Source organism: Strix aluco, chromosome 1, assembly GCF_031877795.1.
Source record: "Strix aluco isolate bStrAlu1 chromosome 1, bStrAlu1.hap1, whole genome shotgun sequence".
Taxonomy (NCBI): domain Eukaryota; kingdom Metazoa; phylum Chordata; class Aves; order Strigiformes; family Strigidae; genus Strix; species Strix aluco.
The window spans coordinates 169,089,474-169,103,305 of NC_133931.1; the positions used below are offsets into that span (position 1 = coordinate 169,089,474).

Here is a 13,832-nt window from a genome sequence, read left to right on the forward strand (position 1 = left end):
AAAATAGAAATACCTGCTTTTGGCCTTTTGAGATGAGACTCAGATATGTGGTAACTGGAGTATTCACCGGTTCCTTTTGACATGGAGAATGTATTTTGGGGAGTGCTTAGTCTTCAATAATTTGCTGCATGGTATTTGAGAAATACATGCACGTAGGCTTTTATTCTGTGTTCCGTGATTTATAAAACAATGCAGTAACGTGCTTTAACTTGAAAAAGATACTGATGGATATGTTTCTATAAGTACTTTTTCCTAATTTTACTGCTTCAGGGAAGCAAACACAAACAGTAAAGCTCTTCAGATTTAGTGCCTGTTTTTTTCACACACAGTAACAGCTTTCACGAGAGAGCTGTTACAGCAAAACTGGTGGTGAAGGAATCTGAAAGACTGAAGGGCTGTGTTTGCTCTCCTCATGGGTTCCAGCTCAATGTCACCCCGCACGAGCTGTAACCCCAATGGTTTTGTTTCTGTGCTTGTAGAGGAGGAGCAATAATGCTATTGTTGTAAGGATTTTATAGATGTCGTAAGGATTTTATAGATATCATAAGGATGCTTTTGTGTGGCTTTGCTTCACCAAATGGAGTTCTAGGAATTCAGAATGGAAGAGAGAACAAACTAGAAAAAACTATATCGATTTATAAATCCATTATTACATGTTGAACTCTGCCTCAGAAAGGTTGTAACCGAATGAGAAGTATGATAAATAAAAGCATCGTATCAGAGAGTTATAAACTAAGACTCTTTAACCTGGAAGAGAGAGGACTTGGAGAGGGAGGTAGTTGTGATTACTGTCTATAAAGTCATCAATGACATGAAAGTTGTGAACAAGAGAAGTGTGTTCAGTTTGTCCAGTATAAGAATATGGGTCATCAAACGGAACCAGCAGCAGCAGATGAAAGCAAATGGTGCTGGGTGACTTGTGAGCATTTTACAGTGAAGCGGTAAAACATCTTGTGCCAGGAATTTGTTAATTGTGATTTTTTTATTTTTTTTTTTAACCATGAGGCTAATGAAATATTGGAGGAGAAGACCCAAGATGTGGAATCTCCACCCTTGGAGATCCCAAGCAATCTGGTATAATTTGAGTGGGGGATTGGGCTAAATGACCTCCAGACATCCCTTCCAATCTACCTCGTTCTGCTGTACTAATGTTAAGTGATTACATGGGCTAAAAAGCTGTTGGACAAGCGGATAGTCTCTAGACTGCAAGTCACAGGATGGCAAGAGAGGTTTGTTTTTCTTTTTTTTGAGGAGAGTGGGGTGGTTTTTTTTCCTCCTTATGGTTAGGAGAACTATATATAGTTACTCATAATCGGGACTTGGCTCCAAGAAGACATATGATTAATTGCGTACAATGTGGGCATCCTCCACTACAGAGCTGTAACACAGAGTCACTTGGACTGGAACAGAGCTCTGGAGGTCTCCAGTTTAACCCCCAACTCAAAACCACGTGTAAGTAGATCAAGTTGCTCCAGGGCCATGTGTGTCCTTTCCAGGTCTGAGTGTCTCCAAGGGTGGCGATCTCCTTGGGCCTCCTCCAGTGTTTGACCTCCCGCACACTGAAGAAGTTTTTCCTTATATTTGGAAATTACGCTGGCCATGACTGTAAGCTACCTGATCTGCTGGGACCTGCTTTGAGTGATGGCTTGGGCTGGTGACCTCTGAGGTCCCTTCCAGCCCTACATTGCTCTGTGATCCTGTCGTTTGACTGCTTTGGGATATCCGTGCAGGCAGATTACTGAATTCTCACAGTCATCCTGTGCAGTAGGTATCATTGCATTTTGAGTAATGGGTTCAAGGGTAAAATAATGAAGCGTTTTCAATATGTGGGTTTGCAGTCCTCCTTTTTACGTTCGGCTAGTACAGCTCGAAGGAGTGGTGTGGCAGTTCGTGTCGCTCTGCCTTTCCTTTCTGCGTGACTCTGTTGCTTCATTCAGAAGCGTGAAGGCGAGCGTCACCTCCGCTGTCCTTTCCTATTGTTTTCAAACAGACTTCAGCAGCTTTTGCCCCCACTTTGTTGCTGCTTTTGAGGAAGAGCCCTCCTTAGCATCCGCAAAGCTTGGTTAAAACACTTGAGTTTGAGTTGTCTTGTTCCTTGGTCTTTCTCAAAAGATGCCCAGGGTTTTCAGTAGCAATCAACCAAATTCTCCATCATTTTTATTTTTTTTTTTTAAATCATTTGAAGGGAGGTTCTGTACATCCTTGTGATATGAAGGGGAAATGCTCCATTCCTTAACCTCCTTCTCATGAGAGAAAATCTCCCTAGAGGAAAGATAACCAGAGAAAAAGCTTTGTCATCAGAACCTTGTGGTTTAGTGGATGATGGTTTTCTGTGGATGCAGTGCAGTGGGCTGGGCCTGAAAGATGTGCTTGAAGGTTCCTTGTTGTTCTCTTGAGCTGTGTTAGTGATATATAGGAAATCTTGGAGAGAGACTCACTGTTCAAACAGGGAAGTTTTTAAAGAAATAATAGGCAGTCTATTTAAATATTAACGTTGAGCCTTGGAGGACAGCTTTGGTCTTTTGTACGATTGATAAGATAGCTGTGTGCTATTTTGTGGAAAAAAGATACCATTCTTAAAACCATTGCATCATCTACTTGATTTCACATTACATTTCTTCTAGTAGTAACTCCCCTGCTGTTAGTAACCACCGAGAGAGGGGCAGCATGTATAGAAGAAAGAGGTTAAGGATAAAATATGTTAAGAGTCTCCTCAGACACCAGGGTTCTTGTTTAAACAACTTGTTATGAGTGGCTGCTGATACCAAAAAATCGGGATGAATTGCCTTTCAGGAGACTGTGCCTACTCCACGGCTGCGTGGATGGCCCCACATGCTTTATTTGCGTCACAGTATTTAAACTTGGCTGTTGGAGGCAGAATTATAAATTTCCTCATTAGTGAGTTTTTTATGGCTCACTCTGCTTGTACAAGACAAACATAATGAGTTATATTTTCCATAACTTTTAAGATCTATAGGAAAAGTGATCTCCCCTTTTATAACAAGGAGCTGAAGCTTTTTTTTTTGAGTGTCAGTTTGGGCACAGATCATCTCATTTTTACTATTTATTCTGAAAAACCACCACCGCTTATTTGTTAGGAGTCTTGTTCCCTCTGACTTCACTTTTATCTGAACACCACATGGTCTTGTTTTCTGGGTCCTTCACCCAGCAATGGCAAATACCTGGTTTCTGGTGACAAATTAATTTTAAAAATACGCTTTTTAACTTGTTGTTGACTCTAGCATGCCTTTGCCAAGCGTAGTTTCAGCGCTATGGCTTCTGCGTGTTACTACAGCTTAGGACTGCCTTTGAGCAGGGTTTGTTGGCCAACCTGGCACCACGGCGGTGAGCGCTCGGGCAAGGCTGGTGCAGGGTCAGGAGAGGAGAAGTCTGGTTTCTGCCACCTACAACTCGTGTGGGTCTTGGTTTGCCCAGCTCCATCTGCACAGGAACCTGGATGAGGTGGCTGCAGCCCGGGAAGCACCAAGAGATGGGCCACGGAGCCTGGCCAGCACGGGGAGTTACCTGAGTCTTCAGCCATCAAGAGGGTTCAAACTACAGAGTGGTTTGGGGGTGTTTTCAGTGAATTATAACATTGCTGAATTTGAGCAGATTTTGATACGAGAAAACACTTGTGTGACAGCAAGGTTGCATCTGCCAGAGTCAAACTCCTGCAGCAGATGAGAGCGAAACCTTGTCAAGGAAAACATTGAGGTTATCTGTGATACGCAGGATAGTTGTTTTTAGTTTTTTTTCTCAGAACTGGCCTGTTTTGTCTAAAACCATCTAGAGGCAAATAGGTACATAAATACAAAGTCACTGAAGCACAGTGTCCATGTGAGAAGTACCGGGCCACCCCGGGGGGTCCCTCCTCCACGCAGCACGTCAGCAATCCCCACCGTTCCTCCTTCTGCCAGCTGGAGCCTGGCTGAAGGACACTTGGTATCACTGTTAAGGGAGACATAAGCACCACTAACTAAGTTTGCTCTTTCATAATTGATGTCAGTAAAACCTCAGACAAAATTCTGGAGTTTGCGGTTTGTGGATTTAGTTGTCATTGTGGAGTTGTTTGTTTTCTCTGGTGCACTTGGATGTGAATAATTTCTTCCAGTGTCACTCTTGGAAATTGTGAAGCAGTGGTGCCTTGCAGTATTGTGAACTGACACATACAAGAAGTTTGATTTCCACCATTAAAAACATACTTAGTGAGTAATAAATGCTAAGTTGGGGCTGAGAATGGATGTACCAAACAGCCCAGCACGGCTTGCCCTTGCAGTGAGTAGCAGCAGGGAGAAAGTACCTGATCGCAGGGTTATGCCTTTTTGTTTATCAGTGGAAGATGCCAGACTGGAATGACCTTCCCTCTCTCCTTCAAGCCCCTGTCCTCCTTTCCCCTGGGGTTAATTCAGTTCTGGGTGCTGACTCAGCTGAGCTGAATTTTCTCCATCAGCGAATGCCACGAGGAGCAGGAGCTGTGGCGGCTGGAGGAGGAGCCCTGCTCAGGGCAGAGCAGCAAGCCCTGCTAGAGCTCCCAACAAAATGTCTTTGAAATATCTTTCAGAGGTTTGTTGCCATGCTTGGAGGGACAAGCAAACTGAAAAGTCTCTTGCAGACTAATGAACAAATTTGATTAAGATTTGGCAGCCTTTCCTAATACTCCCTGTAACTAGGAAATCTTCCCAGGCAGCGCTGTGCTCTGTATAGGAGGGAGCGCCCTCATAATTAAACGATGAATGAAAGCAAATGTACTGATGAGCACACTGGGTTGTTACTCAAATTGAGGCAGCACAAAACAAAATTATCCTTCTGTAATCCCTTGGGGTTGTGTACAAGGTTGTGTACCCCAGTATGTCAGAGGCTGTGAGAGGTGGAACCTGACTTACAGTCCTGTGGCCCCTGAACTAGGAAAAGTTCCCTACCCAGCTCTCCTGGGCTGATCATTATTATTATTATTATTACTTATAGATGTAAGTTGCTTAACCTGTATATGTGCTATCTGGCAGTGTAGCTCCATCAGCTTGGTGATGCTACATTTCTGGTTTACATTAAAAAAAAAAAATCCTATTTGTTTTGTAGAACCTTAATGTACTCGCTGATAATTTTGTGTGAAGTTATTCACTCCAAATTTCTTGTATAGTAGCCCATATTTGATTAAGTAACATGAAAGAACATGAAATTCATGTTGTCATTAGTTCAGAAGCATGGAAGCTGCGGGAGGTTAAATCCTGGAACTTTTGAAAGCTGAGGTTTTTTGAGCATTAGGCTCCCTGAGCAGTGAGTTCATGTTTCTGTGTGGATGCCGTGATACTGTCATCAAGCGAGAGGTTTAATGTTGCTGCTGAATTAGCTGAAATCACAGCGACAGGCAGGACGTGAAAGGTAGCTTCCAACGGACGGAAAGTCACCTTGATGTCTGAGATATCTGAGACTGGTAGGATTCAAAATAAAGCCATCCCCAGGCGTGGGGTCCTGGGAGCAGAGAGCAGTGAATGGTGGTTGTTCAGAAACAGGAACCATCGACAACAATTGCTCTTTCTGGTATTGCTGTAGATAAAACTGACAAGTTAAATGAGGGAGAGTATAAAGGCTTATTGAAATGCAGTGAAGAAAACTAGTGTAGAGGAGCCAATATAGATTAGCTACAAAAAAAAAAAAAAAAAAAGGGCTTTCTAGGTGATCATGAATTTTGCATTAAAAGCAGTGTCCACTCCATACGTTTTGGTGCTTGTTTTTCTTCATGAGTCTTTTTTGTATGGCCAGGATGCTAAACCCAGTGCTGCAAAACATTTAGTATGACTTGGAAGCTAAATGCACGGGGAAAAAAAAGCTTCTAAACTTGTCCTGGAGTCAGAAAAATAAATAACAACAACAAAACCGTCCTGCTGTTGAGCATTGCTGGGGCAGGCGGAAAGCACGATTTTATTTTATTTCGCTTGTTTCAACAGTGACGTTTGTACCAGAATTGAACTGTCCTCTGAGACGCTCCTTTCAAGACTGACAAGCAGGAAAATGTGAACTATAAATAGTAATTTTCAAGATATGGAATACAACCTTTTTACTGTTGGAATTGTTAACGCTATTGTCTGGTGGGCCCTTAGCATGCGCGGCAGCATTACAAGCTGTTGTGTTGTTATAAAAAGAAACATCCGACACAGATAACGCTTTATTTTAATCCCCTGATGACAAGGGAAAATGCATAAATTTGTGATGGGTTGTTTGCACCGTATCCTTCATAAAATTCAAATGCCACAGGAATCACAGCCGAAGGCAGCTCATAGCAGTGCAGTCATACAGCAACACCACTGAGAATTAGTGTTTTAAAAGCTATTTCTTAGGGAATAGAAATTCCCCAGACGTGTCTCTTGCACGTCTCATGGTGCAAAGCAGCATGGTAGTTCTCCTGTAGGATTTGTAAGATTTAGGGAGAAAACTTGGTGAAGCTGCTACTAAGTTAACGTTTTGTTATATTGTTTGCTTTGGAGGGCAGTAGTTCTCCTGCTGGTGCCTGGACAATGCTTTAGAAACTGGTTTTTAAAAGGAGGCAAGGAAGTGGTTGTGGCTGCCCACTGCTGTTGGGAGAAGAGGGTGTCTTTGCTGTCCCTGCTCCGCGTAACAACCTTTGGTGGCAGTGACAAAAATGAACAATCACAGCAAAAAACTGGCAACCCTTGTACCTGAATCTAAGCTTTGCGCCGTGAAACTCCGCGTACAGCAGCACGACACGATGATTCCCACGCTGACAAGGGTCGGGATGATCCCCGCGTGTTAGAACGAGATCACCGTGTTCCTGCTTTCCCGGGAGTGCTCTCCCGTTAGCGGTCCGGCTGCCGGGAATCCTCCCTGCTCACGGAGAGCTGCAACGCCTGGGCAAGGGCAGAAGAAAGGGCAAGAAGAAACAGCCGTAACGATAGGGATAGCTTGACAACAGCGCCCTACTTCAGGATAAGTCATAGCGTGAAACCTGGAAGAGGTCAGAACTTCACCATTAGTATTCCAACAATTGATTTTAATAACCTGAAAGGTGGGAAGGTTTGTTATTTTAATTAAACCAGAGGTTTCCTTCATCTGCTGTCTGGCTTTTCCCACTGGAATAATATGAGAGATTGGATGCTAATGGCATCTGGATGAACCTGTCCTGTTACAGAGAAAATCTTTCTTCTTATAGGTGTCCTGGTTTGGGGGAAATTTTCCAGAAATAGCCAACCTGTCAGTTCTGCCTCCTCCTGCTACTGTGTTGAATAATAGTAAACTAAAAAAAATTTCTATGTGTAAAAAAAAGAAAAAGCCCAAACTTACAAAGTCTCCCTTCCTTTTTTTTTTTTTCCTTTTTCACCAGCAAAACCAGAAGAGACCAAGCCAGCTGAAGCTGTGACAGGGAACGACATCACAGCACCTCCCAACAAAGAGCTTCCTCCCAGCCCTGAGAAGAAGACAAAGGTAGGTGTCGTTTCACGTTCAGCGTCTTCGCTTCCGTGGTTTTTATTTGCCAGCTTTTCTGCTTCTTAAGCTGTGGCAACAGCACGAGTTCTGTTTTCTGAGCTGCCATTTGTGAACCATTTTACTAGAACAAAGACATCCAGTTACGAAGTTGCAAACAACTCAGCCTGTAGCAAATGTGACTGAAAGTGGATTTAATAAATGTGTGGTAAACTTTATTTCAGTTAATTCCCTGGTTGGTATCGGTGGTGTAGAAATAGTAAACATGTATGGTAACACTTCTGCTACACTGATACTCTCCTAGTTGTTTACAACACATTTCTTTGCATTACAATTAACGTTCAGAGATCCTGCTCAGGATCTGATAGCCTCTTATTTTAGGGCTGTTTATGAAACATGAGAGATGTGCTTTTAGAGGATTGCAGCATTCAGCAAAGTCCAGCCCCAAATTCGTAGAGCAGCGGTGGGTCGGGGGGTTTTGGTCCCCTCGAGGGCAGCGGACGTGTGACCGTTAGAGTTGATCAGACGAGGATTTAGAGCTTGCAATCCGTTGCGTGCATGTAACTGGAAGGCAATGTCCTGTGTACTGCACGTAGGACTAGATGCCAGGAACACCCAGTTACTAATCCCAGCTTTACCAGCGATTCCTTCTGTTGCTTTAGATGTCTCTGGAATAAATCCCATTTGCTTTGAATTGAGTGGCAAAACTCCCCTGGGCTCCGAAGGCAGCCCTCTTCTGCTGCTTCATTTTGGTCTTTTTGTTACGCTCAGAAAACAGAAAGCTAATTTTTTTGTTTTTTGTTTCATTTAAAATATCATTTTTATGTTCTTGCAGCTCAATGTTTCCGTTTACAATGCGCTATTTTTTGTTGTATTTTTTTGTTTTTATACTGGATTTTGCTTTTTGAAAAAACATAAAGCCTGCCGCATCCACATCATCTACAAAGCCTGCAGCAACGAAAGCCAGGCCCCTGTCCGCTACCAGTCCCAAGCGGCCAGCCTCTGCCACTCCTGGCCCAAACAAAAAACCCACGAGCCCTACTGCAGGTCCTACTTCAGCCACTACTACTAAACGCCCAGCCACCAGTACTACACGTCCCTCCACCTTAACTTCAAAAGAGACTAAACCAAAGGTAAGAAACAATTTGCTTTTGTGTGGGAGCTCCAAGAACTTATTTACATGTTCAGCTGTCTTACCCAAGAGTCAAAACGTAATTCCAGTGCTAATCATGGGAGGATAAGATCAGGGATGTGATTCACTGCGTTATGAGAGCTGCACAGTCATTAATATCAGCGTCCATTAACCCACTTAAGACATCAGGTCCCAAGCATTTCGTTGTGTCATCGCAGAGGAGAAAATTAAACTTGACTGTGTTACTACAGTTTTCCTAGTGAACCGTCAAGATAATTCCTTATTTCCTTCCGTCGCTAAAGGAGGAGGGTTTTTTAAATATAGATACACTACAAACATAGGATAACTCTTATATCCAGACAGGAGCATGGGAAAACTGAATGGACAGCTTTGATATTAATATTGAGGGGGAAAAAAATCAGTTTGAACACTTCAGTGTTCCCCTTTATGGTGTCTGGCCATTATAAAAACTGTTCAAAGATAACTGATCGTACATTTACGTGCTCAGGGACTGTTGGAGATTTGTCATTCTCCAATACAAGAAGGCTTGTGGACAGTTCTTAGTGTTGCATCTTAAAGCTGAAGTAGGGTATCAACATGTCATGTTAAGAACAGGAAATGTCCCTTGAATCTTCCCTACGTTAACTTGTGATAGTATCTGGTAGAAGAATTCAAATTTGAAAGGAAATGTTAAAATCTCTCTCAGAAGCTTTGAGTGGATGTCTAAATGCTAGCATTTCTACTAGGCATTTAAGCTTCAATAACTGCATTTGAGTGTCTTTTAAAACTAACTAAATAAAAATAACAAAAAGAGTACGAAAGCACAGGTGTAAACCTGTTCTTTTTTCTGTGAACCAGTGTCTTCAGTTTTGTTTAAGTTTTTGCATGATTCTATATCCCTTTTTGATGAAATCAAAATCTCTTCTCAATCGTTTCCATACATTAACTCAGTATTGTAATACTTAAGAGATCAGTCACTTTACAAACAAGTGACTTACCAAGGACAGACGTGAAAGTTTCCCAAGTGAGGAATGAACCACGGACTCTTTAATTCTTATGTCCACAGTGTTTTAATAAATACCTTCTTAGCTTAGGAAGCATTTCTGCTCACGAAGGAAAGAAATCTCTCCCAGAAGTGTTGCTAGTGGACTGATGTCTTCCATTTTGTTCAGAAATCAAAGCCTCGTTCACATCTGTAAATGGCCTCCACGCATTAACGCTGAAACAGATCTGCATGAATTCTAATATTGAGCAGGGTCTGTGCTCTGTGTCCTGCACTGAATATGGTCGGTCGCTTCTGCATGCCTTAATTATATTGTTAATCTTCTGCATTATAGTGTTTCTGCGGTGCCTAGCTTACGTGTTTAAGAATTTAAACAATTTCAGTTTATTTCAGGCTTTTTGTCAGCAAACACTTTGAAGAGCCTGTCAGTGAAATACTGGCTTTAATGTAGCCTGTTCGTTTTCAGGTTGCAGATGCAAAGACCACAGAGAAGCGGACCTCACTTTCAAAGCCTCCATCATCTGCCACTCCTAGAACTACTGCCAGGAGCACCCCCGCTACTCCGAGGACAACAGCGGCATCGCCAGTCACTGCAGCTGCTGGTGCAAAGAATACTGCTACTTCTCCACCGAAGAGGCCAACGTGTAAGTATTTTCTTGGTTTTCTTCAGGAGATCTCTTTTTCTGACCAGCTGCAGGTCTCTGGTTGAGTAGCGCCGTCGGTTCACACTAGGATGTCTTTCTCACGTATTCCAGTACGCTGACCGCTTTTTCCTGTGTTTAGGTCATCCTGTGGCCCCATCAGTTTATTAAAGTAAACAAGCTTGCGATCTGCAGGTTCAAAAGAAGGGAAAAAACCAAAACCTTGAAATGTAGCCATTTATGAGAAGCCTCAGCTGCTGTTAACCTGTGCTTCTGAGAGGTGGAATCTGGCCTACCTGTCAGTCAGGAGTTGACTTGAAGCTTAGTGGTAGCTGAAATATTAACCCTTTCAAAAGAACACAGCACAAGATCCCATGCTGAGGCACAGAGACTTTTTTTTTCCTCTCCAGGGCTCCCTCCTCCTAAAACAAATCTAAATAACCTTCAAGGACAACTTGGATCAACTCTGTGTGATTCAGGGTTAATGCAATTACCGAACATGTTTGATTTAAGAAAAAAGATGCTATGACCTCTGTATTGTGCTGTAGTAACAGTTAGAATAAACACTAAAATTTAAAACTTGGGAAAAGCAAATCTTCAGAAGAGGACTTGAAGCACTCGGACTAGTGCATCTGAAAAACAAAAAAGGTTGAACAGAAGTGGAGGTTTTTTACTAGTGCAGGAAGAATTTGGAGCTGAAATCACATCAGCTTCATCAGAAAACTGGTCCCACTCCTGCTGTTGCCAAAGAGGGAACTTCCCATGAGTTTAACACAGTCCGCATGAAACTTGAGCAGCATATTAGCATCTTGCACACACTGTTCTCGCTCATTGTAATGGAGCTTGAGAGATTTAACATCAGATAAAAATATAGTTAAATGTTCTCAAGTCTTTTCAAATGACTAGACATCACTGGCAGAATTTTCCAATAAACATATAAAACTAATAATGCATATTGGTTGCTTTGTTCTATGAGTCCCAAAGCATGAATTTGTAACCTGTCTTCCCCAAAAGTATAGTAATGTTTTAACTATGTTGAAATATATTAGGCTAGATGTACATTCCATACTTTATGCTCTAGGGGAAAATAGAATTAATCAAGTGTAGAGGAAGCGATGCATTTTCCAAGAGCCACGTATCTTAACTGATCCTGTGGACATCCGTGTAGAATTCAATTTATATGGTCTTTTATGCAAACTGCAGCCCAGAATGCTCAATACATTTTAATGAGTTCAGTTAATTTCTCCTTCCAAAATTGAGACACAAAGAAAGAAGTGTTTTCTGATGACATTTGAAAAGAGATGGAGTCAACGATGCAGAGATGCGGGAAGGTTGTTCCAAGTGGCGAGATGTACAGAGGCTTCTGCACCAGTGAGGGTGGTGGGACATTGCCAAAGCACAGTGAGAACTGGGTGGGCGAGGGAGAGATGAGGTCAGCTGGAGAAGCTCCATTAGGAGGGAAAGCTGTTTGGTCTGGATCTGCAAATACGCAGAGGAGTTGCGGGTGGTGGAAGAAGGGAGTCCTGTTTTGGAAGAGGAGAAAGCAGGAATGTGACAGAGGATGAACAGCGTTGTGGGGCCTGAAGGGGGAATTGCAGCGAGCCAGACACTAACATTTTGGGTAGAGCATGTGCACTTCAGCTAGATCCACAGGTGTGGGTGACGGAGATCTGCGTCCCTTCTGATCACAATTTAGTTTCTCATTACGTAGCACTGGGATGGATAATAAGTTTCTGGCTAAAGGTGGTATTTCAGAAGGACGTCTGCTCTCGCTCTTCAGGTTCAAAAGCCAGACTCTCACTTCCTTGTGGTTTGCTCAGATGTTTAGTCATTAGCACTGTTTTAAAATCTGTGTATAGTGGCTTGTTTGGAAATTAATATGGTTTTACTTTTTCAGGTATTAAATATTTGTCAGTCACTTTCAACGGAATGAGAGCCATCAGCTATGTGGTGCTTGATTTTTTTTTTTTTTTTTTTTTTTCCAGTTTTCCCCTTTCCCTCTAAAAATGACTTTTATGTTTGTACAAGACGACCTCTCTGTCTTTGAGATCAGAAGAAGGTCAAAGTCTTTGCCTGTCATTATAGACCATTTTCCCAGTAGCTTTATCATTCTCCAGGTTTTCAACATTGCATGCTAGTAGCATAGACAAAGGAGTTGCAGCATTTGGCTCCCCACTGACACAAGTAGAAATAACATCTCTATATGTTAAAGTAACACATTAGTCCTCTGGCCTTTTTATAAAATTAAGTCTGTTCTGTCCATACGGTTTTCCCAATTAAAGATGTGGTCTCAAGGAATGAGATTAGGTTGGTTTGGCAGGACCTTTTTTGAAGGTATTCATTATATATCTATCCTTTAGGCCTTATTGAATTATCCAAATGTGTTCCATCTCATTAGCCTGTATCTGTGGTGTTTAATTGAATGCTTTTAGCAAAGTCAGGATGGAGTGATCCAGACTAACTTGGCCTAGAGTTATCTGCCTCTTTTGCTTGCTTTTTTCTATATCGGTATTCCATAAAGTACCCTGCCAGCTACTTGAGTTTATCTAAAAATCTAGGACTGTTAATGGAAATTAAATATCAGAAGGTGGGAGTTTTCATAATTTCTAACTTAGATTTTTTTCCATTTATTGTTTGTTTTTAATGTTGCCTTCCTTTGGCTACTGAAATGAAGCAGCGTTTAGCCAAAAATGTCCATCATTGGTAGTGAAAAAAGCTAGAATTTCATTATCAAAGAGCTCTTTAAAATAAGGTTCTGTTTATATTTTTCAGTCTGATTTTTCCTTGATCAACTTTGTGTATGTTTTGTTCTGCTTTGAGAAATACAGATGCGATCCTGGTTTAGACTGTCCTCTGTCTATGTGGGATGTGATCTGTGGCATGTAATCAGGTCATGATTGCTGGTGTTTGCCCAAAGGCGTCGTTCAGTTTAGTGATTGATTTTTGGTTTTATACAATTACAGTAGGGACCAAAATTTGCGCAATAACTTCTGTGCAAGAAAATTGTCATTGGTTAGAACTGATCTAGCAATAATGCTGAGGTTATAGATGGGCAAATGTGGTTTTGCTTTTGATATTTAGTAAAGAAAAGAGCTTTGGGTTGTGGGGTTTTTTTTGTTGGGGTGGGGTTTGTTGTTTTGTTTTGGGTTTTTTTAGAAATTAAATTGGAGCAGGATTAAAATAATGTCAGTGAGTGGTGTCAGATACAGAAAGTTATTTTAAGAAAAAACAAAATGCAAACCATAGCCCAGGTGTGTTGCATCATTGAACGGTGACTTGATCCTCTTGCTGGAAACCATGAATGAGTTCTGTTACAGTGAGGACCACCTCAGCCAGGTGTTCGAACAGAGCAGTTAATTCTTGAGACGCTTTCTTTCAAGCAGCATGTTAGAAATGGGAACTGTGGGTGGAGAGGACCATCAGTATGCGAGGAGCTGCGGAGAGCCCCTGCCCTCCAGGGAGGCTGTGCCGGGATCCCAACCTTCTCATCTGTGCAAACTGGCTCCTGCTCTGAAATACTGATCAGTCTGTTTTGTGTTGGGCAGCTATCAAGACTGATGCAAAGCCTGCAGATGCCAAGAAGACCTCTGCAAAGTCACCATCAGGTAACTTTGTTCCG

The 13,832-nt window shown here is 42.1% G+C and overlaps 1 protein-coding gene across 14 annotated transcripts in view; it reads left to right on the top strand.

Annotated features, from left to right (window-relative positions):
- MAP4 (microtubule associated protein 4) overlaps positions 1-13,832 on the top strand; it is a 165,265-nt gene that overhangs the window by 135,709 nt on the left and 15,724 nt on the right. For 13 of the 14 annotated variants that reach the window (XM_074844479.1, XM_074844549.1, XM_074844575.1 and 10 more), the window contains 4 exons: positions 7,337-7,437; positions 8,358-8,570; positions 10,039-10,216; positions 13,759-13,818. In XM_074844479.1, coding sequence (XP_074700580.1) covers positions 7,337-7,437; positions 8,358-8,570; positions 10,039-10,216; positions 13,759-13,818 — 552 coding nt within the window. The remainder of the gene's footprint in view (positions 1-7,336; positions 7,438-8,357; positions 8,571-10,038; positions 10,217-13,758; positions 13,819-13,832) is intronic. The other variant, XM_074844568.1, reaches the window with a different exon arrangement.